Source organism: Bidens hawaiensis, unplaced genomic scaffold, assembly GCF_021521415.1.
Source record: "Bidens hawaiensis isolate Kalapana, Puna unplaced genomic scaffold, B.hawaiensis_p1.1 tig00006961_1, whole genome shotgun sequence".
Lineage (NCBI taxonomy): Eukaryota > Viridiplantae > Streptophyta > Magnoliopsida > Asterales > Asteraceae > Bidens > Bidens hawaiensis.
In genome coordinates, this window is record NW_027491477.1 from 72,475 (window position 1) to 97,404 (window position 24,930).

At 32.0% G+C, this 24,930-nt stretch overlaps 1 protein-coding gene across 1 annotated transcript; it reads left to right on the forward strand.

Moving 5' to 3' along the window:
• Nucleotides 1–20,763: 20,763 nt before the first annotated feature.
• LOC143633995 (uncharacterized) lies at nucleotides 20,764–21,261 on the forward strand. Its single transcript, XM_077102191.1, has one exon. The coding sequence runs from the start codon at nucleotides 20,773–20,775 to the stop codon at nucleotides 21,259–21,261; it is 489 nt and encodes a 162-aa protein (XP_076958306.1). The 5' UTR covers nucleotides 20,764–20,772.
• The last annotated feature ends 3,669 nt before the right edge of the window (nucleotides 21,262–24,930 follow it).

A 24,930-nucleotide genomic window follows, 5' to 3' on the forward strand; every position in this document is an offset into this window, starting at 1 on the left:
GTGGAATTATTATGTGTGCGCCCTTTTTTACATGTATTCTACACCCACTAACTTATTACTCGTGCTGTTTGGATGGATGAAGTTGGACTGAATTTCATTCGAATTCTGAACTCTCTAACTTCAGTTAAGGCCAGGAAACTGTGATTTATTCCTTGGTCACTTTATTAGGTTTAAAGATCATCTTAAAACAATTTATTCTTTATTATATATCTTCTTTTGTATAGTAAGGGTACAGTAAGGTTAAAACAATCATTTCATATAGTGCAACTTTGTGGTTGTCGCGCTGCTTTAAACGAAAGGTCGAGCGACCGTGCCCCTCGCTCCTGCCTGATTAACTTTGTGTTGTTTTTAATGGCTATCACGCATCTAATATACTCCAAAATCTGTATTATTATGTACTTAAACCTCAACCTGCTGAGACTATTTTGTACATGATATACAATAATTGTACAATATAAAAACCAGGCCCGTTCCTCAGGCCCAGTCTATATTCTCCCTTCGGCCCAACCAATTAACTATTCTGCATTTCTACGGTTCAACCCACTGGAAGGCCCATTGCTTGCCATTAACATTTTGTTACTTAAATAATAATAATAATTTTACGAATAACTAGATTATGTTAATTAAAGTTGTTACTAGCACATGCAAGTTTAAAGCTAAATTTATCTAGCACATGCAAGTTTTCCCCATCTTTATTAAACATCAATAACTATTTTATACAACATATATATAATTAAAAGACTAAATTGTCCTCATATATCTTGCATATAACTAGATTTAACTAACACACTTGACGCCCATTAATGAAATGGGTGTAACATGCATGGTTTTGAATACAAAGGACAATTTTGGTCCACTGTTTAGTTAGATGACAACCACTGAAAATTTATATAAACATAAAGGATGAAAAATCTCTTTTGGTTATGTTTTTGTATTTTACTATGTCACTTTTTTACCATTTGTTTTTACAGTGATACATGCATGTTTGTATGTTTTTTACTTTGGAGCCAATAGTCTCTCTAGAAGCAGGCTCTCTGCTATGGATGTCTTACCAATATTTTTTTGTTATTTGTGAAATTTACTGGGTAAAGTTTTGCTTTTTATTTTAGTTTTATTTTGTATATGTAATACTGATTTTCTTTATTTTATGAATTGTAAATCAATAAAATAGTTGTATTCAATGTTATATACGAACGATTCTTACAAACAAAACTACCATTCAATGTTGGTATTTAGTTACAATTTAGGTAGTTGGATTACCCCTAGATTTGAACCCAAGCACATCGTTACATATCGGAGTTACAAAGGCATGTCAATGTGCACCAAACATGAGAGTGACTGAGTGAGTTGATATGACTACATCTACAGTTACGTTCTTCGGTAGTACATTTGGTCACTTTATATTTATGATACACGATCTTCATTTTCTGGTTGATTTTACATTAGATCATCTTACTCCGATATACTATTACAATATTAGTACCATGCACTGTGAGAATATGCAGTGGCGGATCCAGAAAATTTTCACAGTTGGTTCACTGTATTAAGATATTCTAATTTTATAAAGACCAGACAAACAAAAGTCCGGGTCCCTTCTACGATTTGGGTCGGGTAATCATGTGGTTGAGGCCTTTATGGTAATCATGTGATTATACGTGGCAAAATGGGTTGGGGGGGGGGTGTCGGTGCGCTAAAAAGGTAGTGTTAGAATATGGTAAATTTGCTTCAGGTCGGAATGCATTTCAACAATATGAGCACATGCCGGTTTAGAAAGAAGTATTAAAATGATTAAATCATCAAGTTAAAGTGACCTAAAAGTCATCACCTTATCATATACGATTATCACTAAAAATTTTATTCATCTCCTCAATATTTCGTTAACAAAGTGACCAAAAGTTAAGACAAAACATTTTCATATATTCTAAGAAGTACATATATGAAATCTGAGGGACTCATAATAGTTCTACTACTTAAACTAGAATTGAGCTACTTGCAAGTAGCAACTCCTAGCTGTCTATACTGTAATACTCCTATCTATGCTCCTATATAATTGTTTTGATAGTATTTAAAAAAATTCAGTAAAACGCACTGAAGAAGAGAATTGAGCCCAGGTGAGCTAGGTCACAATCCAAGGTTTTAACCAATAGTCTTCTTGTTCATTTTGCACACATATTCACTCTATTTATTTATATGGGTTCACCGCAGTTTTTTATATAAGCTTTGTATTAAAAAACCGAAATTCAGTGGATTCTCGTGTACCGGTAAAGGCCTCAAAAAAAAATTCGGTACAAAAGTTTTCAGTTTCGGGATCGGTACGATACCAGTATTTCCCGATTTTTTACCTTCGGTACTGGTACCATCTCGGTACCAAACCGAATATTTCGGTACCAGTACCAAGAATTTGCGATTTTCTACCGGTACGGTACCGTGCTCATCCCTAATGCAAATACACACACATTTGTTTTTTTTTCTTTTATTTAAATATTAGTTAAACCACAACACCCTAATTAAGAGTAAACTAGTTAAAGCTTCACCACCTATTGACAAAAGTGACAATATCATAACGCTTTAACTATTGCTTTCTAGTTAACCCAAAACACATCAGCTAATAAATCTTTGTTATCCAATATCATTAACTTTTCGGTCAGAACATTACATTTGCCAACCAATTAATTTAATTAATTGTGTTTATTGCACTTCTACTTGCAATTTTTATTCAACATGAAAATTGTTTCACGTCTGGTTTAGAAATGTATTAAAACATCATTCAGTATTTTGAAATGTATTAAAACATTATTATAAGGTGATTTGGAAAGTAGAGTAAAATATTAAAGCATTCTCATTCCATCCCTAATAATTTTGTGTGAGGAGTTTGCAAATTATAGGGTGAGGTTGTGAGTGTAAATTATAGGGTAGAGAAAGAAATGTAGTGTTTTTTTGTAAATTTGGGAAAACATTTGGGGAACATTGTTTGCCCCTATTTATTTTTTAATATTTGTTGGATTGGTTGTGAGTAGAGGAGAGAAAAAACTGTAATGATAAAGGTATAAAAAATATTGTTTAATTGAACAGGAGAGAAAAATGTAGTGTTTTTTTAGTGTAAGTATAGAGATATGGATGGGGAATAGGTTGAGAACGCTCTTACTCCGTATGTTAAGCATTCGAGAATTCAACTAGACAAGAAGGAAGATATTTAGTTTAATATAAACGGAGACAAACTTTACTTTAAAAAATATTTTTTTTTATTACTTCGATCGTCAAATAAAAGGTTTAATAAAATTTTTAAAATCACATCTTTTATCAATTTTAGTACAACCAAAATCTCCATTTCTACAAGTTTTAAATTGTTCATAGAGATATTATGACTCACTAACCGATGCTAAGTCCAATTTAAGAAGTGTATCATAAGAGTCTCAACTTTTAACATACATTATTATTATTAAGAAAACCTATTTTTTTTTCTACTACATAAGTGTACACGCAAACAACCACATTATAAAAAACTAACAAAGTTAGAATCTGTTAGTAAAAAGCTCGGATGTGAAAATAGGTTGAAAAATAAGGCTGTAATAAATTTATTAGTTAGCCTTAACACCTTCCAATGAGTTACAGTGTCCCTATAAACGATTTAAAAATTGTAGAAAGTGAGATTTTAACTGCATTAAAAATTATAAAAGTGTTATGAACCACTTACGGTTCTTTTTAGATGACACCATTTGTCACCAATTATACATGTTTGTCCCCTAAATTGTGTTTTTGAATAGTTATTTGGTATTATAAATACCATGTGTTTGTAACAAAGATATGCATCTAGTAAAATTGCAATTCTCACATTTTATTTACTCTATTGTTTCTTTGTTATTAAAGTTCAATTATTACTCCAATAATCTTGTTATAATTAGGGCTAATATTATAACACGTTATCAACACGAGCCGCTTATATCCTAATCAAGAAAGGTAATAGACACAAAGGTATCCACATAAGCATCATAAACACTTTTTTAATTATGTACATTGGAAATATATATATGCATATACATATACTAAGTAATAGCAATAATATGTATAAACATTGTTATTAAAATTTGATAACTATTCTAACTTTTATTTATATATGTACACTAATATTTCATTTAGAAATTAGATTTATTTACACTAACAATTCTATTCTTATTATTGTGCACACTAATTATATATTTTATGAAATAAATGTTATTTAATATCTTAGTTATTATCTTACTTTAAAATAATTAATATTATATATATACACACACACACATACAAACGGTTATAAATTTTCAACTATAAATAACCAATTATTAATCTCAAATCTTTCACAAATACAAAAATTTTCTTCTCGGGAATACTCAAGATAATATTTGGAAAGATGATTCATCCAGTTTTAATGTTAACTACCATAATGCTGATAATCTTATTGTTCTTAATTTGTAATCTCCCACCTAGAGAGTTTAATCTTTTCTTTTTCTGTATCTATTTATAGCTATACCTTTGTATTTTCTTTCAATTTTAACAAGGATGTAATTCTAATATTTATCTTATTTGTGTTTAGTAATAAAATGGCAAACATCGCAAAACTTGAATTTCCGGCTCTTAATATCACCGGAGATAATTATATGTCATGGACGGCACATCTTAAACGACATCTCAAATCAATGGGTGTTTTAAATACGATAACAAAGGGAAATAATTGCGAGGGAAACACATTGATGAGATGTTACAATTTAAGTATTCAAATTGTGAGGATCCATGAGTTTTGTAGGAAGATTTAAAAAGCATATTTGATCATCAAAGGGAAGTTCTACTTCCCACTGCTAGAGATGAATGAAACAATCTCAGGTTCCAAGATTTCAAAAAAGTAAATGAGTACACCTCTGCTTTGTTCAGAATATGTTCAACGCTCCGATTTTGTGGGCAAACAATTACTGAGGGAGATATGTTGGAGAAAACTTTCTCCACATTTCATGCATCAAATATAAACTTGCAAACACATTATCGTTTGCAGAATTTTAGGAGATACTCTGATCTAAATGCATTACTCCTTGTAGTAGAAAAAATAATGAATTATTGATGAAAGTTCATCAATCTCGTCCCATAAGTTCTTTAACAACACCAGAAGCAAATGTTGCTCACAAAAATTCTCATAAAAATTCTGGTCATAAATGGGAACAAGGTCGTGGACGAGGCCATAGACGTGGACGTGGTCATTTTGACAAAAGGCATTTTAATGATCGTAAACATTCATTTAAATGGACACTAATTCTTACGGTCGTGGTTGTGGCCGTGGCCATGGTCGTAGCGAGAGAACCAATAATTACCAAGTTCCACAAAATACCAATTCCAACCAACACAATAAATGGAATGAAGCTGGTAGGTCCGAAAACAATGGCACTCCATGTTTTAAATGTGGAAGTACAAACCACTGGTCAAAGGCTTGTCGCATAGCTCCACATTTGTGTGAACTATACCAAGCCTCTCTCAAAGGAAAATAGAAAGAAGTGAACCATGTTGATAACTTTGATGATATCAATACTGAGCTGAGCATTGAAGACTTTGATGTGGAACTCTGAAACAAATGTTGTTTGACGACAATTATTATATGCAATAATTAAGTGTATTTCTCATTATCTTTAATTATGCAGTTCCCTTCATGTACTGTTTATTTTTCAATTAAATAAAGTTCTTATTAAAATATCATAATGTCTTCGTTATACACTTCTTATTTTTCTTAATATTTTCAAAATTTAAAATGAAAATCACTGGAGCACAAGATCAAACAAATGAAGGAGATATATGTATAGCGGATAGTGGAGCAACACATACTATACTTAGATCTAAAAAATATTTTCATAAACTGAAACCAACAAAAGGGATCATCAATACAATATCAGGTCCTACAAACTTGATAGAAAGAGTGGAAAAAGCTAATTTAGCATTACCAAATGGTACAGAGCTCAAAATAGAAAATGCTATATTTCCCCCAAAATCACCAAGAAATTTGTTGAGTTTTAAAAACATATATCATAATGGATATGATACTTAGTCAAGGACTGTTAGTAATGAAAAATATTTTCATATTATAAACAAAGATCAGATATTGGAAAAACTGTCAATGCTCCATTCTAGTTTATATTATACATATATAAATGTTCCTCAAGCACATATGACAGTCAAAGAAATTGTTGTGACTCTGGTATCATAAACTTATGGCATGACAAATTAGGCCATCCAGGATCCACAATGATGAAAATGATCATTGAAAATACACATGGGCATCTACTGAAAGATCAAAAGATCCACAAAATAGATAAAATGTCTCAATGTACATCTTGTTCTCTTGGCAAATTAATTACAAGGCCTTCGCCATTAAAAGTCGATAAAGAAACACCAATGTTTCTTAAAAGAATTCAAGGTGACATATGTGTACCAATTCATCCACCATGCGGACCATTTAGATACTTCATGGTCTTAATAGACGCATCCAGCAGATGGTCTAATATCTCTTTATTATCGACTCGTAATGTTGCCTTTGCAAAATTTCTTGCTCAAATTATCAAATTACGTGTACATTTTACCGATTATACTATCAAAAGAGTAAGTCTTGATAATGCGGGAGAATTTACATCACGTGCGTTTGATGATTATTGCATGTCTGTGGGGATTGTTGTAGAACACCTTGTTGCTCATGTACACACACAAAATGGCTTAGCCGAGTCGTTGATCAAACGCCTACAGCTAATAGCTAGACCATTAATAATGAGGACAAAACTCCCTGTTTCTATTTGGGGTCATGTGATTATGCATGCTGGATCATTAATTCGTGTGAGACCAAGTGAAAATCATAAATACTCTCCCACACAACTTGTTTTCGGAAATGAGCCAAACATCTCTCACCTTAGAATTTTTGGGTGTGCTGTGTATGTTCCTATTGCACCACCACAACACACAAAAATGGGTCCCCAAAGAAGGTTGGGAATATATGTTGGATATGAAACGTCTTCCATCATAAGATACCTTGAACCTTTAACAGGTGATGTATTTACAGCACGTTTTGCTGATTGCCATTTTAACGAGACAATATTCCCGGCATTAGGGGGAGAAATGAAAAGGCAAGAAAGAGATATATCATGGTGTGTGTCATCATCATTACACTTAGACCCAAGATCAAAACAAAGTGAGACAGAGGTTCAAAAAATAATACATCTACAAGAAATTGCCAATCAGTTACCTGATGCATTTACTAATATAAACAGGGTCACTAAATCTCATATACCAGCTGCTAATGCTCCAGCTCGAGTTGAGATTCCAAGCAAGCAAAACCATAATAATGCACCTCATGAATCCCAAAAACGTTTAAAACGTGGAAGGCCAATAAGTTCAAAGGATAAAAATCCTCGAAAAAGAAAGGGCTCTGAAAAGGATACTAGCCCTAAGGAAGGAACGATTGACAAAACCTTCCATCAGGAAAGAATAAATAATATAACATTCCCTCAGGAAGAAATAAATGACTCCAATAAGGAATTGTCAATCAACTATGGTCAATCACATATAATGTGGGATCGAGATGAAATGGAAAATATTGAGATATATTTTCTTATTCTGTGGCAAGTGATATTATGGAAGAAAATGATGACCATGAACCAAAATCTGTAGATGATTGTAAAAATCGACAAGATTGGAACAAATGGAAAGATTCCATGCAAGCTGAATTAAACTCGCTAAACAATCGAAAGGTTTTTGGACCTATTGTCATTACACCAAAGTCAATAAAGCCTGTAGGATATAAATGAGTTTTTGCAAGAAAACGAAATGAGAAAAATGAGGTTACAAGATATAAACAAGACTTGTAGCTCAAGGTTTTTCTCAGAGGCCAGGAATTGACTATGAATACACGTATTCTCCTGTTATTGATGCTATTACGTTTAGATATTTAATCAGCTTAGCAGTCTCTAAAAATTTAGAGATGCGTCTTATGGATGTTGTCACAACTTATTTGTATGGATCACTAGACAGTGACATCTATATGAAAATTCCTGAAGGATTTAAACTCCCCGAAGCATTAAGCTCAAAGCCTAAGAAAATGTATTCCATCAAGTTACAAAGATCCTTGTATGGACTGAAACAATCTGGAAGGATGTGGTATAATCGTTTGAGTGATTATTTGATAAGCAAAGGATACACAAATAATCTTATTTGTCCATGCGTCTTCATCAAGAAGACAAAATCAGATATGTGATCATAGTTGTGTATGTTTATGATCTCAATTTAATTGGGACACAAAAAGAAATTAATGAAGCGATTATACTCTTTTAAAGAAAGAATTTGAAATGAAAAATCTTGGAAAAACCAAATATTGTCTTGTTTACAAATTGAACATATGCATAATGGGATACTTGTGCATCAGTCAACTTATATTGAGAAACTCTTAAAGCGTTTCAATAAGGATAAAGCAAATCCTTTAAGCACACCGATGGTTGTTAGATCACTCAATGTTGACAATGATCAATTTTGTCCTTGCAAAGATAATGAAGAGATTCTTGGTCCCGAAGTACCATACCTCAGTGCAATTGGAGCAATTATGTATCTTACTAACTGTACAAGACCTGAAATTTCTTTTGCAGTTAATTTATTGGCAAGATTCCGTTCATCCCTTATTAAAAGACATTGAAATGGCATTAAACATATTTTTCGGTATTTAAAAGGAACTGCTGATTTAGGTTTATTTTATACTAATGATTCAAAAGAAGTGTTAGTTGGTTATGCAGATGCAAGTTATTTATCTAATCCCCATAAAGCAAAATCTCAAACTGGATACGTATTTAAGAATGGAGGAACTGCGATTTCATGGCGTTCTCAGAAACAAACACTCATTGCAACATCTTCAAATCATGCTAAAGTCATTGCATTGAATGAAACTTCAAGAGCATGTGTATGGTTAAGATCTATGTCACGACACATATTGATTTCTTGTGGACTAGAGAAAGATCGAATTCCAACTCCTATCTATGAAGATAATGCAGCTTGTGTCTCGCAAATGAAGGAAGGGTATATCAAAAGTGACAGAACAAAGCATATACCACCAAGATACCTTGAGTATACTCGGGACCTTATTAAAGACAATCATGTTGAGATGAGATATGTCTAATCCAGCAACAACTCAGCTGATCTTTTCACAAAAGCACTTCCTATAGCAACATTCAGAAAACATGTCAATGATATTAGCATGCGCCATGTACGAACAATGTAACGACCTGCAACTTGAGGGGGGGCTGTATACAGCACTCTTTTCCCTTAGCTAAAGCTTTTTCCCATTGGGTTTTTCTTTAGCAAAGTTTTTAATGAGGCAGTACTTCAAGACTCCGAAGTTTTGAAAATGTGTCATTCAAGGGGGGAGTGTTATGAACCACCGACGGTTTTTTTTGGATGACACCATTTATCACCAATTATATATGTTTGTCCCCTAAATAGTGTTTTTGAATAGTTATTTGGTATTATAAATACCATGTGTTTGTAACAAAGATATGCATCCAGTAAAATTGCAATTCTCACATTTAATTTACTCTCTTGTTCTTTGTTATTAAAGTTCAATTATTACTTCAATAATTTTATTATAATTAGGGCTAATATTATAACAGAGAGATGTGATTTTAAAATATTTATAAAAACTTTTTATGTACCTATCAAAGTTATAAAAGAATATATATTTTAAAGTAAGTTTGTCCTCGTTCATATTAAAGTTATATATCTTCCTTCTTGTCTTTACTCGAATTCTTCTTAGCATAATATCTCTTTCTACCTTCCAAATCACCTTATAACAATTTTTTACTATGATTAATTTACTTTTAAAATTGAATAATGTTTTAAACATTTAATACATTTCTAATTTGTAAATCAGGTCATGTGAAAGAATTTTCATATACAACAAAAATTGCAAGGTCATATGAATTCTCGGTTATTGTTTTTTTGGTTTATTTACTTGTTCAAGTGTTCAACAACTAGATTAATTATGTTTTTACCTTTACACATGTTTATAAGTTTTCGATCGAATGCTACATTAGTGTTGTAATAGAACGCATAATAAGAAGCTTAAAAAAGTTAAAAACCGTCACGTCAAGCATATCTAACCCTTGCCCTTTTCACGAAAAAAAAAGGAAAAAGAAAAATCATATACGTCATAAGAACGGTCCCTCTCTCCTTCCCTCACACATGGCCATTTTTCTTTAACGTTTTTCAGCAAATCATATATCCACCACACCAAGTGCATCTCCCCTTATCGTCGGCTCAAAAACACCCTAAAAGCATGCATTATGATGCTCTAAGACTAACTTGAGTAAAACATTAAAAAAACCTTTACAATTTACAAACGTGTCTACTTAGTTGACATATCAGAATCTCTCTTATACAGTTAATTTTTTCTCCAATCTTACAATATAATTATGTTCAAACGTCTTTAAGCATCCTTACAATTTCACATTATCACCAATTTTTACATTTATATTTTACAACCAAAATTTTTCACTAACCTATTACTATTATCTTTAATTTCCTATTACTTAAAAGAATAAAATATATCTAAATTCAACATTTCAATATCATAAATTCAAAACTCGTCTAATTCATAATATGAATTAAAACTTAATAGCATTTTCTGTTCATGTTATGTTTGTAACACAACTAAGTTCTACAATAAGACAAACAAGTAATTGCAGATGAATAATTTTGTAAACAATACTAATACATGAATAATGATCATCTTTCTCCTTTGAAACACAATAATTACCTTGAAGAAAAATATGAAATGTAGTTAAATAATAAATGATGATATATATCTCAACAACTATTCTCTATGCTTAGGCTTGATCTTCCTTCTTGGATCAAAGCATCCCTTGCTGACATTATGTTACTTCTCTCTAGACCCGAATCAAACACCGTGCAATCTATCCACTTCTTCAACAGATCCTCTTGTCCCCATATATCCGGTATCCATACCCGGCCCGACATCTCAACTCTATGTCTCTTTAACTTGTCTCTTCCACTTTCTTCCACCACCTTCTTTTCATGTTCATTTGCTTCTTGTTTTTGCTCATTTGAAGGCTTTTCTAGCTTCTTGAAGCAGATCTCTTCATGGGTTCTTTTAGAAGAAGATGTTAGTGACATGGGAATATGGTGGGTGGTTTCAAGATTATTATTATTATTATTATTATTATTATTATTATTATTATTATTATTATTAGTTGTTTTTGGTGGTATCCATGGGAATGAATTAAAGATGAGATCTTGATGCAAGTACTACTAGTGTTGCTTTGTTGTGTTGTAGATTGGAGAAGATATATGGTGAAAGATTTAAGTGGGAAATGAATGTTTTGGTAAGGTGTGTATTGAAGCACGTCGATATGGAGAGTGAGTTTGTGTGGTAGATGACCAGTGTACGTGTTTGTGTTACTGTGGGAATCAAGGGTGCACTGTGCATACAATATCAACCGGTCCAAATATTAATTAATTTACTTTTTTTTTTTAACTGTAAATTTCATTAGAAACAGGACCGAAAACCCCTCCTACCGAGAAGCTAGCAGGGGCCGGCTACAACAAAACAACAAGAACAAGCTACAAAGCCAAACACTTCCATCTATTCCAATCTACATCCAATTTCTTTGATCTATTTTTAGTCTGCAAAAAACTTAGAACCTTAATGTCATTGAGAATCTTATCGATCCTGATGGGCTTATTCTCAAAAATCAGTTTATTTCGAGCTTTCCAGATACACCAAAAAGCCACCATTATAATCGAGCGTACCATTTTTCTTTTGCCTCCAATATCCGGAACCTGGTTAGGAATGTCAAGTAAATTGTGAACCGTAGAAGCAAAATTAAGAGGAATATTACACCATGTGCTAATTTTGTTCCACACCATCGTCGCGACAATACAATCCGAAAACAAGTGATCAATCGAATCACCTGAAGCCATACAACAATTGCAAATATTCGGGCCAAAAAGAACTTTCCTTTTTAACAAGTTATCGCACGTTGGAAGACGATTTAGTAACACCCACCAAACCACAACGTTTACTTTCATGGGGACCCAACTATTCCACTCCATAATGCACTCCCGAGGAGAAGGATTAACCTTATATAATTGTCTTTTCATTGATGAAACCGAAAAACAACCTGTAACATCACCTCCCCAAATCCATTTATCTTCTTCCCCGTTAAATCTAAAATAATAAAGTTTTTCAAGAAGCTTCATCAACTCATTTACCACCTCACCAAAAGTAGGTTGATTCTTCCAACACCACTTTAACACAATTTCTCCATTCGATTCAACACAACAATCCGCGACAAGACAAGACTTAACTCTTTCTAATGAAAAAAGATTGGGAAAGAGGTCTTTTAGGGGACTTTCTTCAAGCCAATTATTAACCTTTTCACCTTTCCTTTTATTAACCTTTTCAATGAGACTTGGGAAGTAACAAGACTTTTGTTAATGTTAGTTATCTTACCCCACGTCCCATTAAGTTTTTTGTTTTGAGGGATAACCGGCCAAGATCTAGGAGTCACATGCAAAGCCTTTACCACGTTCCTCCATAAACCTTCCTCTTCCACCTTATTATCTCCACCACCATTTCGACAAAAGAGAAAGATTGGCGTCTCTAAGCGAACATAGACCTAGCCCCCCGTCTTTTTTAGCTTTCAACACCTTGTCCCACGAGACCCAACAAATCTTTGACTTATCTTCAATCCCGCCCCAAAAGAATCTTCTTCTCTTTGCCTCCAATCTTTCTACAATTTTAACTGGAGCTTGATAGAGTGAAAAATAATAACTAGGGAGAGATTCAAGGACTGACTTGATTAACGTTAACCGACCACCCATTGAAAGTGTACGAGCTTTCCAATTCGCGAGTCTCTTATCGAAAACATCTATTACCGGCTGCCAATTATTTATCTTGTTCATGTTTGCCCCGACCTTTATCCCAAGATGTATAAAGGGTATTTCCCCCGAATTACAATGAAGTATATCCGCCATCGTCTTAACTTCTTGATAGTTAACTTCCACCCCATATAGTAAAGATTTTTGCAGGTTAATATTCAGCCCCGAGAGAAGTCTGAAAACCCTCAGTATTCGGGCCAACGCCCGGATATTATTCACCGACCACTCACCAAAAATAATAGCATCGTCCGCAAACAATGAATGAGATAGCAATGGACCATCATTTGGAGTTTGAAACCCTTTAAAAACACCAGCCCCACACCCTTTTCTGAACAAAACTGAGAGAGCCTCCATTGCTAAAATGAATAGAAAAGGAGAAATCGGATCACTTTGTCGTATACCTCTGGAATACTTGAACTCAAACGTAGGCGATCCATTTACCAAAACTGAAGAACGAGCCGAAGACACCACTCTATACATCCAACTTCTCCATTTAAGCGGGAACCCCATGTTTTCCATTAATTAATTTACTAGGTGGTGTTTTGGTATTACTTGAAACGGAACTATATGTTTTAAGAAAGAATCTATGCATAATTCAATGACCTTGACCTACCACTTTCTATATAAATAAAAATGTAAATCTTTTATTTAGAAAGTATGAGTTAGCCGACTAACCAAAATTTACCATGTCTATGTTGGGTTTTAGGTCTTTATTTTCAACTCATTGATAACATGTTTGGTCTATGAAGCAAATGTTCATTTAATTAAAGTTGATGTAAAAAAGTACATTTCATTTAAAATCACAAATGCAAATTATGTCTATTTTGGTTGGTCTTGGCCGGTAAGTTAGATTGATGTACTAAAGGTTTTAACCATAAGACCTCAGGGGTTGATGCACTAAAGGTTTTACCCATAAGCGATCAGGGTTTGATTGCTCCAGAAGAGAGAGAGAGAAGAGGGGGGGGGGGGCTCAAGCCTAGTGAAATGACGCTCTTTGTGGGTTTTTCCTTAAACGCTCGCCAACCTTGACGCCATGTGGGCTCACCGAAAATAACATACTTGCTGGGGTTAGTTGAAGCTTCCCCATGTGACCCGTGGGAGGTTGGGAAAAGGGGGGGGGGGGGGGGGGGGATGCATCACACTATTTGACAACTGTTATTCAAATATTTTAAAATCACGATTGAAAACCTTAGTTATTTACCAGAAAAAAAAAACCACAAAAATATAAAACCCATGAGGCACCCACCCCTCTTCTTTTAATCTATTTCATACAAGTGACTCAAACCCATATCATGTTCATCTTCCCATCTTCAGCAATCAGTTGTGAGCATCACTCAGATTTCTTGGGCGCAACAAGCTCATTTCTATCTTTATCTTTTTTTTTTAGCTCAGAAATTTTCACAAGTTCTAACAAATTGACTATTAGGTTTCATCGCCATAAAACTAAAACTTTTAGTAATTTAATAAAAGTAATAATTTTTTTCCTTACCCATCTATTAGAGTTAAGATTCAAACTTGTTTTCCTCGACTGCATAGTTTATATCAAGCGTGTAATAAATAAAATATATACACCAAAATATACAATAGACATGCCATATGGATTATTTAACTTATTTTTTTTTGTGTATTTCTTTCTATTTTATATAAGAAACAAAATAAAACTTTTAACACTTTATATATAACTAGTTTGAGGCATATGTACTACACAGGTAATTGATGAAAATTCTAAACTCTAGCCATTAAGTAAAATTCGTCAAAAAATGACAATATATTGTTAATACAATTACAATCTATATTAATATTGTAAAAATTACATAATAACTAACGTTACACAAATATGACACAAATAAGTAAAAACTTCCTTGTAACACTACATTTGTTGTATTTGCTGGTATACATTGTTTATCAAAAATCAAAATATTTAGTTTATGTGTGCTTGTAACACTTGATAAGGTAACATGTTGGTTTGCTTGTAACTCTTGATGTAGCCACATATAGTTGTCCGTGTGACAAATAAGGTTCTTTCAAGCACGTACCAAATTACCAACCCTAAATAATGATAATATATCCATGAAACTAACAAAAAAAATTCCATGCACATAAAATATCATATCTTTTAAAAAAATAATATTATGTCATTTGATATCATCAGTTCATGTTTATCCAAAAAAACATGATTATCCCAAAAACAGATTACCTGAACATTGATGATATAATCATCCTTATAATCTTTATAATCTGAAATTGGTTGATCATGATAAATTTGTTGTTATTAATATTCTATGTATTACAAAAGTTTAATTGATTCAATATTATACAATTAAAAGTTGTATAATCAAGCAACATACATAATCGAAAATTAAAATATAATAAAACGATTTGTTTCCTTTCCTATGAATGTAATTCACAGAAAAATGACAAAGACATACTAACCTTAAAACCATTGTTCAAATAAAAATGAGTATTATGAGTTAGCAAATTAGAAGATTTAGAGTTGCATAAAGTGAAACTAGTGACTCTTATTTATAATTGTTCAATATTTTGGATAAGGAATGTTTAAATTTTGAATACTAATCTCGTGTTATTACTTATTAGTTAATATTATGGAAAGTTGTTGGAATACTTAATTACTCGATATACATACATATATATGTGTGTGTGTGTTTGTGTGTGTATTAACAACTTATAGAGATAAAAGAAGAAGAATAAGCAAAGATTTCCGATTTTATAAAAGCATGGTAAATGACTTTTAAAATGATTAACTATTTTTTTACAATTAATATGAAAATTGAATATCCTTGAAATGTAAAGAGGAACATGATCAAGTTACATATAATAAGAAAAATAATAAATATTTCTATTAAGTTATGTTATAATTAACGTGTGAATCTCAATGACTTTTTAATAACATATTTGAATAATAAATGTTATGACTGTATTTTTTTTAAATTTTGTGCATAGCTTTATTATTTTGAATATCAACCATAATAAATAATTTCATTATGTACTAACCAATAGAAAACATTAACGTAACCCCAATTCGTTGTATTGTATAAAAATAAAATCAATAAGTTAATATAATATTGAAATTATGTAAAAACTTAACGAAAACAATATTCTATGAATCTAGGTTTCAATATCCTAAATAATTTTTGGAAAACGAAAATAGTGGATGGGTTTGAAACAGCTTTTTTTGGTTTAAAATTTTGAATTTGAATCTTTTGATTAAGTAATTTGTATTATAAGACATATTAAATTAAATATATTTAAATGTATAGAAAAGTATAATTCAAGTCATATAATATATGTTTTGAAACATTTTGGTCTGAGTTATGTAAAAAAATATTGAAAACTAAATATTGATTTTCTTATTGCTAAAACCCTTTATATTACATAAAAAGTCAAATAAATAAATGACATATAGTTCATATAGTAAATCGTTATACATATGGATTGCAATTATAATATTCAACTTCAATGAGTTAATTAAATCTAAACACCAAGATTTATGTAATAAGTACTTTCTATGTTTGCAATATTTATATAAAATGTTTGGAGAAAATTAAGAATGAATCGATTAAGAGTTACCTTTAATAAAAATAAACTTGAACTCATATATTGAAAATGCTTAAAGATAAGGGACCATATATTGAAATATGTTGAAAAAAAGATGAGGATGGCTATGAAATTGACAAGCGACATAATTAAGTAGTCATTTATTAGAATAGATACTAGTATCGCTAAAATTGAGTAATTTTTTTTTATAATATGGAGGCACATTGATAATTTGGTCCTTTTGGCTAAGTACATGGCAACTTGTTATATTAAAATAATAAAAATAAAAAGCTGAAAAGAAAATATGTTCAAAGAATTAATTCTTAAAACTATTTAAAGAGGTTAAAGTTCTATAACAGTTTGTAATTTTTGTTAATAAAAATCAGTATATATATAATGAATCTGATATAACTACGTTCTTTTCAACACATAAAATAATTTTATTTTTTTAATACGAATTGTTGTAAGTTGTAACTTGTAAGACGTATTTTATTAATACATAAAAGTATTTTGAATTTTTATATTAAAGAAAAAACGAGTTTTTATATAATTTTAAGAATTTTGGAGACAGGTTTGTGGGGTACTGGGGTGTACGCAAGTTATCTCCATCCACTCCATTACCTTGAGGGACCGTGTGAATTATTTGTATAAACATGTTATTTGGCCCGAAACAAAATAAAGAAAAAGAATAATAAATGCTTACCCAAAAATCATTCCAACACTTGTATAACTATTGACATGATGTTAAATTCTAGTGGGCAGCTAGTTATTTATTTTTCTTTAACCATAAAAATTAACAAAATATATGAAATCGGTTAATACTTTGGTGACTGATATGTATAAAAATACTAACTTGTGTTGGATGTTGATTTTCTAAAAGTAAACAACACTATCTAGTTGTTCCAAGAAACATTATACGGTGTAACGCGTAGTCTCTTTATTTTCGACGTGGAATATCTAAATCTTGCGGTTGGCGGCATAGGTGATCTACAAAAATATACTAGACGGATGCCCGCGCGATACAGCAGAAAACACAGACCTTAGTAATCATGTAATAGATTTATGGACGTTTATTGTTTTATTTAAAAACGTGAAACCGTACGTTTGTTGGTATATTTGGATTAATTATTCTTATTTTAAACTCAAACTGCTATCAATGTGCAAACCAAATCGGAACCGAATCGTTGATAATGATTCGGTTTGGTTGGTTTCAATTTTCAACATTCCGGTTTCAGTTTTCGACGACAAAATACCATTACTAATGATTTGGCTCACGGTTTAACTCAAAACCATCAAAATTGGACCACAAAAATTGTCATTTTTATAACTTAAACAAATTATGACAATATCATACTCAAATTAAAGAGAATTAAACGTTCATTTTTATAGTGCAATTTAAAAAAAAATATTATCGTACGAAAAAGTTATGACCGTTTGAAAATCGTGGAGGAAGTTGGGTTAAAAGTGAAATTAAAAAAAGTAAATATGCAAAAGATAAATGTTAAATTTATAATTATTCTCTAAATTTACAAAAGCATCAATAAAGTTGAAGGACTAAGATTGTAATTGATAAAGATGTAAAACACGTGATATTTAAGTGTGCAATTACCACATTGTTCCTCTTTGTAGTTGTACCATATGCTTAAATGATTGTAAATCCCTTAAAAACAACCGTCTTAATTTGCCCATCTTTCACTCATTATATCTGGTATAGATAGGAGTATGTTAGTGTTAAAAAAATCAACATATACTCAATTAAAGACCACACAGGTGGCTTTGATCACATGGTATTTGAAACAAGTAGCCAAATCAATAACATCAAACATGAAGAGTCGATTATTAATATTCTAAAATGGGTAGGACACTAGGACATAGGGTCTCATAATAGAAATTAAAAAATTAAGTTCCCATACAAACTTATGTGAAAAAAACTTGGGATATTGGATTTTAATAATCCCTATTGAATTATATTGGCCGATAATAATCCCTATTCATTTTATCGTCACTGGCAGTCCCAAATTCAAAAAAGTTGACCCCCAATGGTCCCCCGTTAAATATGACTTAACGGCGTTATAGTTTTTTCTGATTTTCAAACCAATGTTTTAGGGCTTTTGATCTTTAGGAGGATACGAGTCGAAGGATATAAAACTTAGCTTCAAACAATGATTCAAACAACTTGATTTTGGTTAATTGTAAGTTTAAACACCCGAATTGAAGCATTGTTTCGACATTTTGAAGCACTGTTTCGAACTAAGGTTTACACTAATCGATTCGTATCCTCCTAATGATTAAAAGCCCTAAAACATTGGTTTGAAATTCATAAAAAACTATAACGCCGTTAAGTCATATTTAACTGGGACCATTGGGGGCCAACTTTTTTGAATTTGGGACTGCCAGTGGGGATAAAATGAATAGGGATTATTATTGGCCAAAACCATTTAATAGGATTATTAAAATCCAATATTCCAAAAAACTTTAGTTACTTTTGTTGTTTTTTTTCCTTTTAGGGTTTTATACATCGGTTAAGGTTATATTAGTTTCATCCTTTCATATACGTTTAAGACAGTCTCGTAATTATTGTAATATGACCTTGACATTAGTTTTCTATTCTTTTTTTATTTCAATACCATATTGTATTCGGTTTTTCTACCCGATCACAAGTTTCATTTCTCATCTACTAATTTTCCAAAGAAATTTCTTCTACCACTACACGACCAATAACATTCGTCGACATTCGGAACCATGATATTATAGAAACCTTATGAAGTCTAGAATCTGAAGTCACCTAATTATTCGGTTGTGTAAAATGAAACAATATTTAAAGGTGGTTCGGTAAATTTCATGAGATGACTTGAAAGAAATTATAAATAATAATTTGTTTATATTTATTAATATGTTTGTCTTATTTAATTAATTTACCCTTAGTTTGAAATTGTGTATTTGAATATGATTAGCACTGTGGGTGCCATTCCATCGGAGTAGTCATTTCACATGGCAAATGATGGATGACCCGGCCTTTGGCCTGGGTTCGAATCCTGATGCCGCCTGGATTTTACCGTTTGTTTCCAGACTCGTTCTGGTTAACTCGACTGTCGTGCCTTCCGATGGGTTGGGGCTGTCGGGTTTTACCAGGAACGCCCAAGCCAAACTTGACTAAGACAACATAGTCTGACCCGAGTGGGATGGTGGGGCTTTTCTCGTAGGAGTTGTGATTACCTTTAACTGAGAAAGTCACCGTTCGAAAAAAATATATATATTAGTACTAGAATTTAAAGTGTTATATGTAAAGTTGTAAACCCTTTGGTTTACACAGATTTATTAAGTTTTTTTTTGGTGTGTCATAGAAAGCGTGTGAAAGTAGGCGAAAATTTTTCAGAAATGGTGTTTATGTAAAAGTTATTTGAAAAATGGTATGGTTTTGAGGGTTGTTACAAAAATGGTGTAACCGTGATTTGAAATCACGGTTTGGCTATTTTCTCTATGTACGTGTCAGCTTGGTATTTTTAAAAATAATATTTTTGATTAAAATAAGTCAAACCGTGGTTTGAAACCATGGATTGCGTGAAAAAGTTAAACTTAATACCACTTCTAATTGTATGGTGGTTTTGCTAGTCAAGCCGTGGTTTCAAACCACGGGTTGACCTTTTTCTTTTATTTTTTTAATGCCGACAATATGCAATATTGAAATTTAATCTCAAAGAACAAAAAAACAAACAAAAAGTATCACATATGAACATACTAAATTAAATTGGAGAAAAAAGGAAAAAATAAAACCTTAATTTGAAACCAAGGGTTTATTAAAAACAAAAAAATAATCACATGTGAACATATATACTTATCGGCATATAAAAAATTAAAAAAAATGATCAAACCATGGTTTCGAACCACATGTTGATTAGACACAAAAAAATATTCACATGTAAATATATATATATATATATATATATATATATATATATATATATATAATTATCGGCATTTAAAAAACAAAAGAAAATGATCAAACCGTGGTTTCAAACCACGTCTTGACTAGTAAAACCACCATATAATTGGAAGTGGCAATAGGTTCAACTTTTTGATGCAATCTATGATTTCAAACCACAACCTGCCTTATTTTAATCAAAAGTATTATTTTATGAAATACACATCTGACACTTATATAAAGAAAATAGTCAAACTGCGGTTACATTATTTTTATAACAACCCTCAAAACCATACTATTTTTTAAACAACTTTTACATAACACCCCATTTGTGAAAAATTTGACTATCTCCGATGAGGAAGAGTGGAAAAGGTAAAAAGAAGGAAGCGGACGCCATTGATGAGGTGGAAGAGCTACTCAAACTAACACAAGACGACCTTCTCCTCAAACTAACCGTCAATACTTCTTCCCACATCAAATCCAAACCCAAACCCACTTTCAATTTGGCTCCTGAATCCAATTCCAAGGCAATCGATCCAGATCTCGATCGCCGATTTGAAGCCCTAAGATCCAAACCAAACCCTAACCTAAATAATAATAATAATAATAATAATAATAATAATATAGGTGTAGACGATCTCTTTGCTCGATTCGATGCTCTCAAAGGTCCTAATGCAACTTCATCTTCAGTAACAACTCAAATGGTAGATGCTGAAGATGAGGAGGATGAGGTTCAGAAGATAATTAATTGGGCCAAAGACGCTGCTCGTCTCGACCCTTCTCCTCCTTCGGATTCTGAAGAAGATGATTCCGATACTCGTAAAAAGAAGATATTAATTTAGGTAATATTAATTAACTAACACCTGCAGCAGAAGCATAATGTTAATGTTAATGTTTATCATCAAAAATGAATTGAATTGTTATTTGCAATGGGATATTATTACATACTGTGTTTTGTGCTAAGTGAGGATTATCTTCATTTCATTTCTTCATACTTCATGTATGTCTGGACCTTTTAGGGTATTAATACATTAGTATCAGCGCGTTTATATACCACTAGAAATTCAGCCTATCTTACTTAACTTATTTACCCTTCATGTTGTTTTTACAGATAAAATTTTGACCAATTTTGATCCAAACTGCATGAGGCACGCCTTTGTAAATTAAGTTGTACGGTGTACATAGTAATGTAAACACCAAACCCCATCACCAGTGGTCGCTTCACCGAACCACTTTATACTGATAACCAAAAACAACCAAACAATCGGCTTTGAATTTCCAACAATTAAAACTATTAGTTATGGGTAAAGTAAAATCAACCCATCATGCAACCCCCTAAGCTGAACTAAAAAGTTTAATGACAAATTGATTGTGAAGGTTTGTTACTAACGGTTAAAATCTGACGTGGCATGACTACATTGCTCTGCACAACTTAATTTACAAAGGCGCAGTTCTGGATCAAAATTGGTCAAAATTTTATATGTAAACAACATGAAGGGTAAATAAGTTAACTAAGATACGCAATAAAAATGACTCAGATGAGGATTTGTATCGGTTACAAATTGTGTATTTGAATATGAGTAGGACTAGAATTAAGAGTGTTATATAAACCCTTGTTTCAGTTAGGTTTATTAAGTTTTTTTTTCATGTGTCGTTTTCTTAATAAAGTATTGAAGTGTTTTGTGTGTCGAAGAAAACTGTGTTTACCATTTAATTGTGTACAGCCCAAACTGAAGTTTTTGCCCTGTGTTTCCTTACTGTTCGTACAGAAGCAACAAGTTGAAAGAAGAAGTAGTTGGTGGTTTTATTGTTCTGCAAATTCAAGATCAGTTCTTGATAGCATCGGCTCCACTGTGTTATATTTAACAAACCGTGCCTCAAACTTTGCTCGTTTAGGATGAGAAAACACAATTGACACTTGTTTCTTCCTTATTTTGAAGCCTTGAAAGTAATTGATCAAATTCTTATACAGTTATTTTCAAAAAAAAATTCTTATACAGTTGTTCGCCTGATAGAGTAGTAGTTGTTAATCTCGGTTTGAAAAGTTATGTGCTTTTCATAAAAGCTCGTTGTTATGTGTGATTGATAGGCCTGTAAACGAACCGAACGTTCGGTGAACTGTCCGTGAACCATTCGACGGGAAGTTCGTTTATCTAATAAATGAACAAACATGAACAAAAAAATTGTGTTCGTTTAATTAAATGAACGAACATGAACACATCTTCCGTTCGTTCATTTATGTTCATATACGTTTGTTTATGTTTGTTTACTTATGTTTATTTGTGTTCATTTAAGTGTTTTCATTTATGTTCGTTCATGTTTGTTTGTGTTCATATATATATTTGTTCATTTATGTTCGTTTATCTTTGCTCAATAATGTTCGTTTAGATTTTAGACAAACAGACATAAACGAACACAAATATTCATTTTTTAAATAAATGACCATGAACGTGAACATAACTTTTGTTCGATTAAGTGTTCAGTTTCGTTTAAAGTTAAATGAACGAACACAAGCATGCCCTTGTTCGTGTTCGTTCGATTCGTTTACACGCTCTCATTATTCACATTGATGAATACATCAGTCTCAATCTCTAAGCTCTGCCGATTTTATTTTTGTTCGTGAACACATTCATTTTCTTAATGAACGAACAAAAAACATAAAATTTCGTTTGGTAAGTGACCGTGAACCGTTCGTGAACACGTTATTTCCTTAATGAACGAACATGAACAATGCCTTATTTGTGTTCGTTCGATTCATGAACAATGCCTTATTTGTGTTCGTTCGATTCGTTTACAGCCCTTGTGATTGAATATCCTTTTAACATTAGTTGTGTGAAAGTTATTGTAGACACAGTGTATCATATTCTATTGTGTTACAAATCTTTAAAAAAACGTTTTTCTATTGTAAACTACATCAAATTTAGAATCAGCTTTAAAACATAGAAAAGATTGAGTTGATCGCATGGCGGAAATGAGATGACTGGGTGAGTCAGTGACCCGCTAGTTATTAAGATGGTTTTAAAAAATAGAAAAATAAAAATCTAACATTTGCCTTAAGTCCAAATTCGAAAGGATTCATCAAGGGACATGTTCAAATTATTTGTCCCCACCCCACATCACAATCGATGACCGACGAAAAATTGAGCTTTCAAGACGAAAGTTACAATAAATTGAGATCAACAAATCAAAATGAGTGCTCCAAAACTAAAAGGCAATTAAATTCGAATCAACAAAAATCTCTCTTCCAACATTTTAGTCATGTTTTATATATTTTTTCAAATATCATATCACATCATATTTTAACTAGGTTCATATTTAATCAGGAACAACAATTCACTCAAAACGCATATTTACTTGCATTTAAAGCCAACACGTCCGAATGCGTTAGGTAGTAATTGAGGTAATGCGTTTCTTAAGAATAAACACTTTTTTTTTATCCACACGACGCACCAATGTAATGTAATATTTGTCCTTGGTGTTACACTCAAAATATCTCTCAAATATGTTTAAAAATTATTTAAATAAATGAATGTTAATGGTTGAATTATTCTATAAAGTTCAACAAAAATAAGAAGTGTGGGAAGTCATAATTAATTGACATGTGTCAAGTAGGGACCAAAGAAAAATGGTATAAAAGTAATAGTACACATTTTGTTTTAACTTTTCCATTTTGAAAATATAAAAATACAAAACATATTTATTTTTATTTTTGTTATTATTTAAAATAACAATAAAATTACAATAACTTTAAATGAATTTAAAAAAAAAAAATCAACTATTTAAATGGTTCAACTAATACAAATGCTCCAAATACTCGATGAGATCCGATCGAAGGTTGTCTTGGATTGTCTAGGATCGTACATGTGTAAGAATATTGACTTCTACCGGTTTATTGTTTGAAGGATCCTCTACGTATTATGGTGATATTCTTCATAATCATGTTGTGAAGAATAACATAAGCGTACATGATTTTCTAGTGCTTTAAGGATGCATTTGTTTGGCGGGTTGGTGAGTTATTTGTCATCTTCCTTTCAAGACACCAAAAGCTCGTTCAATGTGTTTTTGTGTTAATTATTGTGCATTTTGAAGCGTTGTCTTTAAAAATTATTTCAGTTGGAAACGCAAGCGTTGACTATGGTTGCCCATTGAGGGCATATCCCATCAGCAAGATAATAGCCAAATCTATATTGAACTTCGTTTACCACAAAAGGGCACCTCGGGACAACTCCCGTCATAATTTCATCGAACAAATATTACCAGTCTACAAGGTTGATGTCGTTATTGGATCCATGTACTCCAAAAAACGTTTACCAAATCCATAACTCCTGAGACGCCACCACTTTGAGCGACATTGTCGGTCCCTTTTGATCACTCATGTATGGTCCTCGCCATTCCTGTTGACAGTTCTTCCAACATGAGTGCGAACAATATATGCTCCCTAACATTCCCAAAAACCTTCCTAGCGTGCAGTGTATATATACAAACTGTTTTTAAACAGATCCATTGTGTAA

Excerpts from the sequence above, each read along its gene's own strand:
- LOC143633995 (XM_077102191.1), top strand. The coding sequence starts at position 20,773 with ATGAGGAAGAGTGGAAAAGGTAAAAAGAAGGAAGCGGACGCCATTGAT.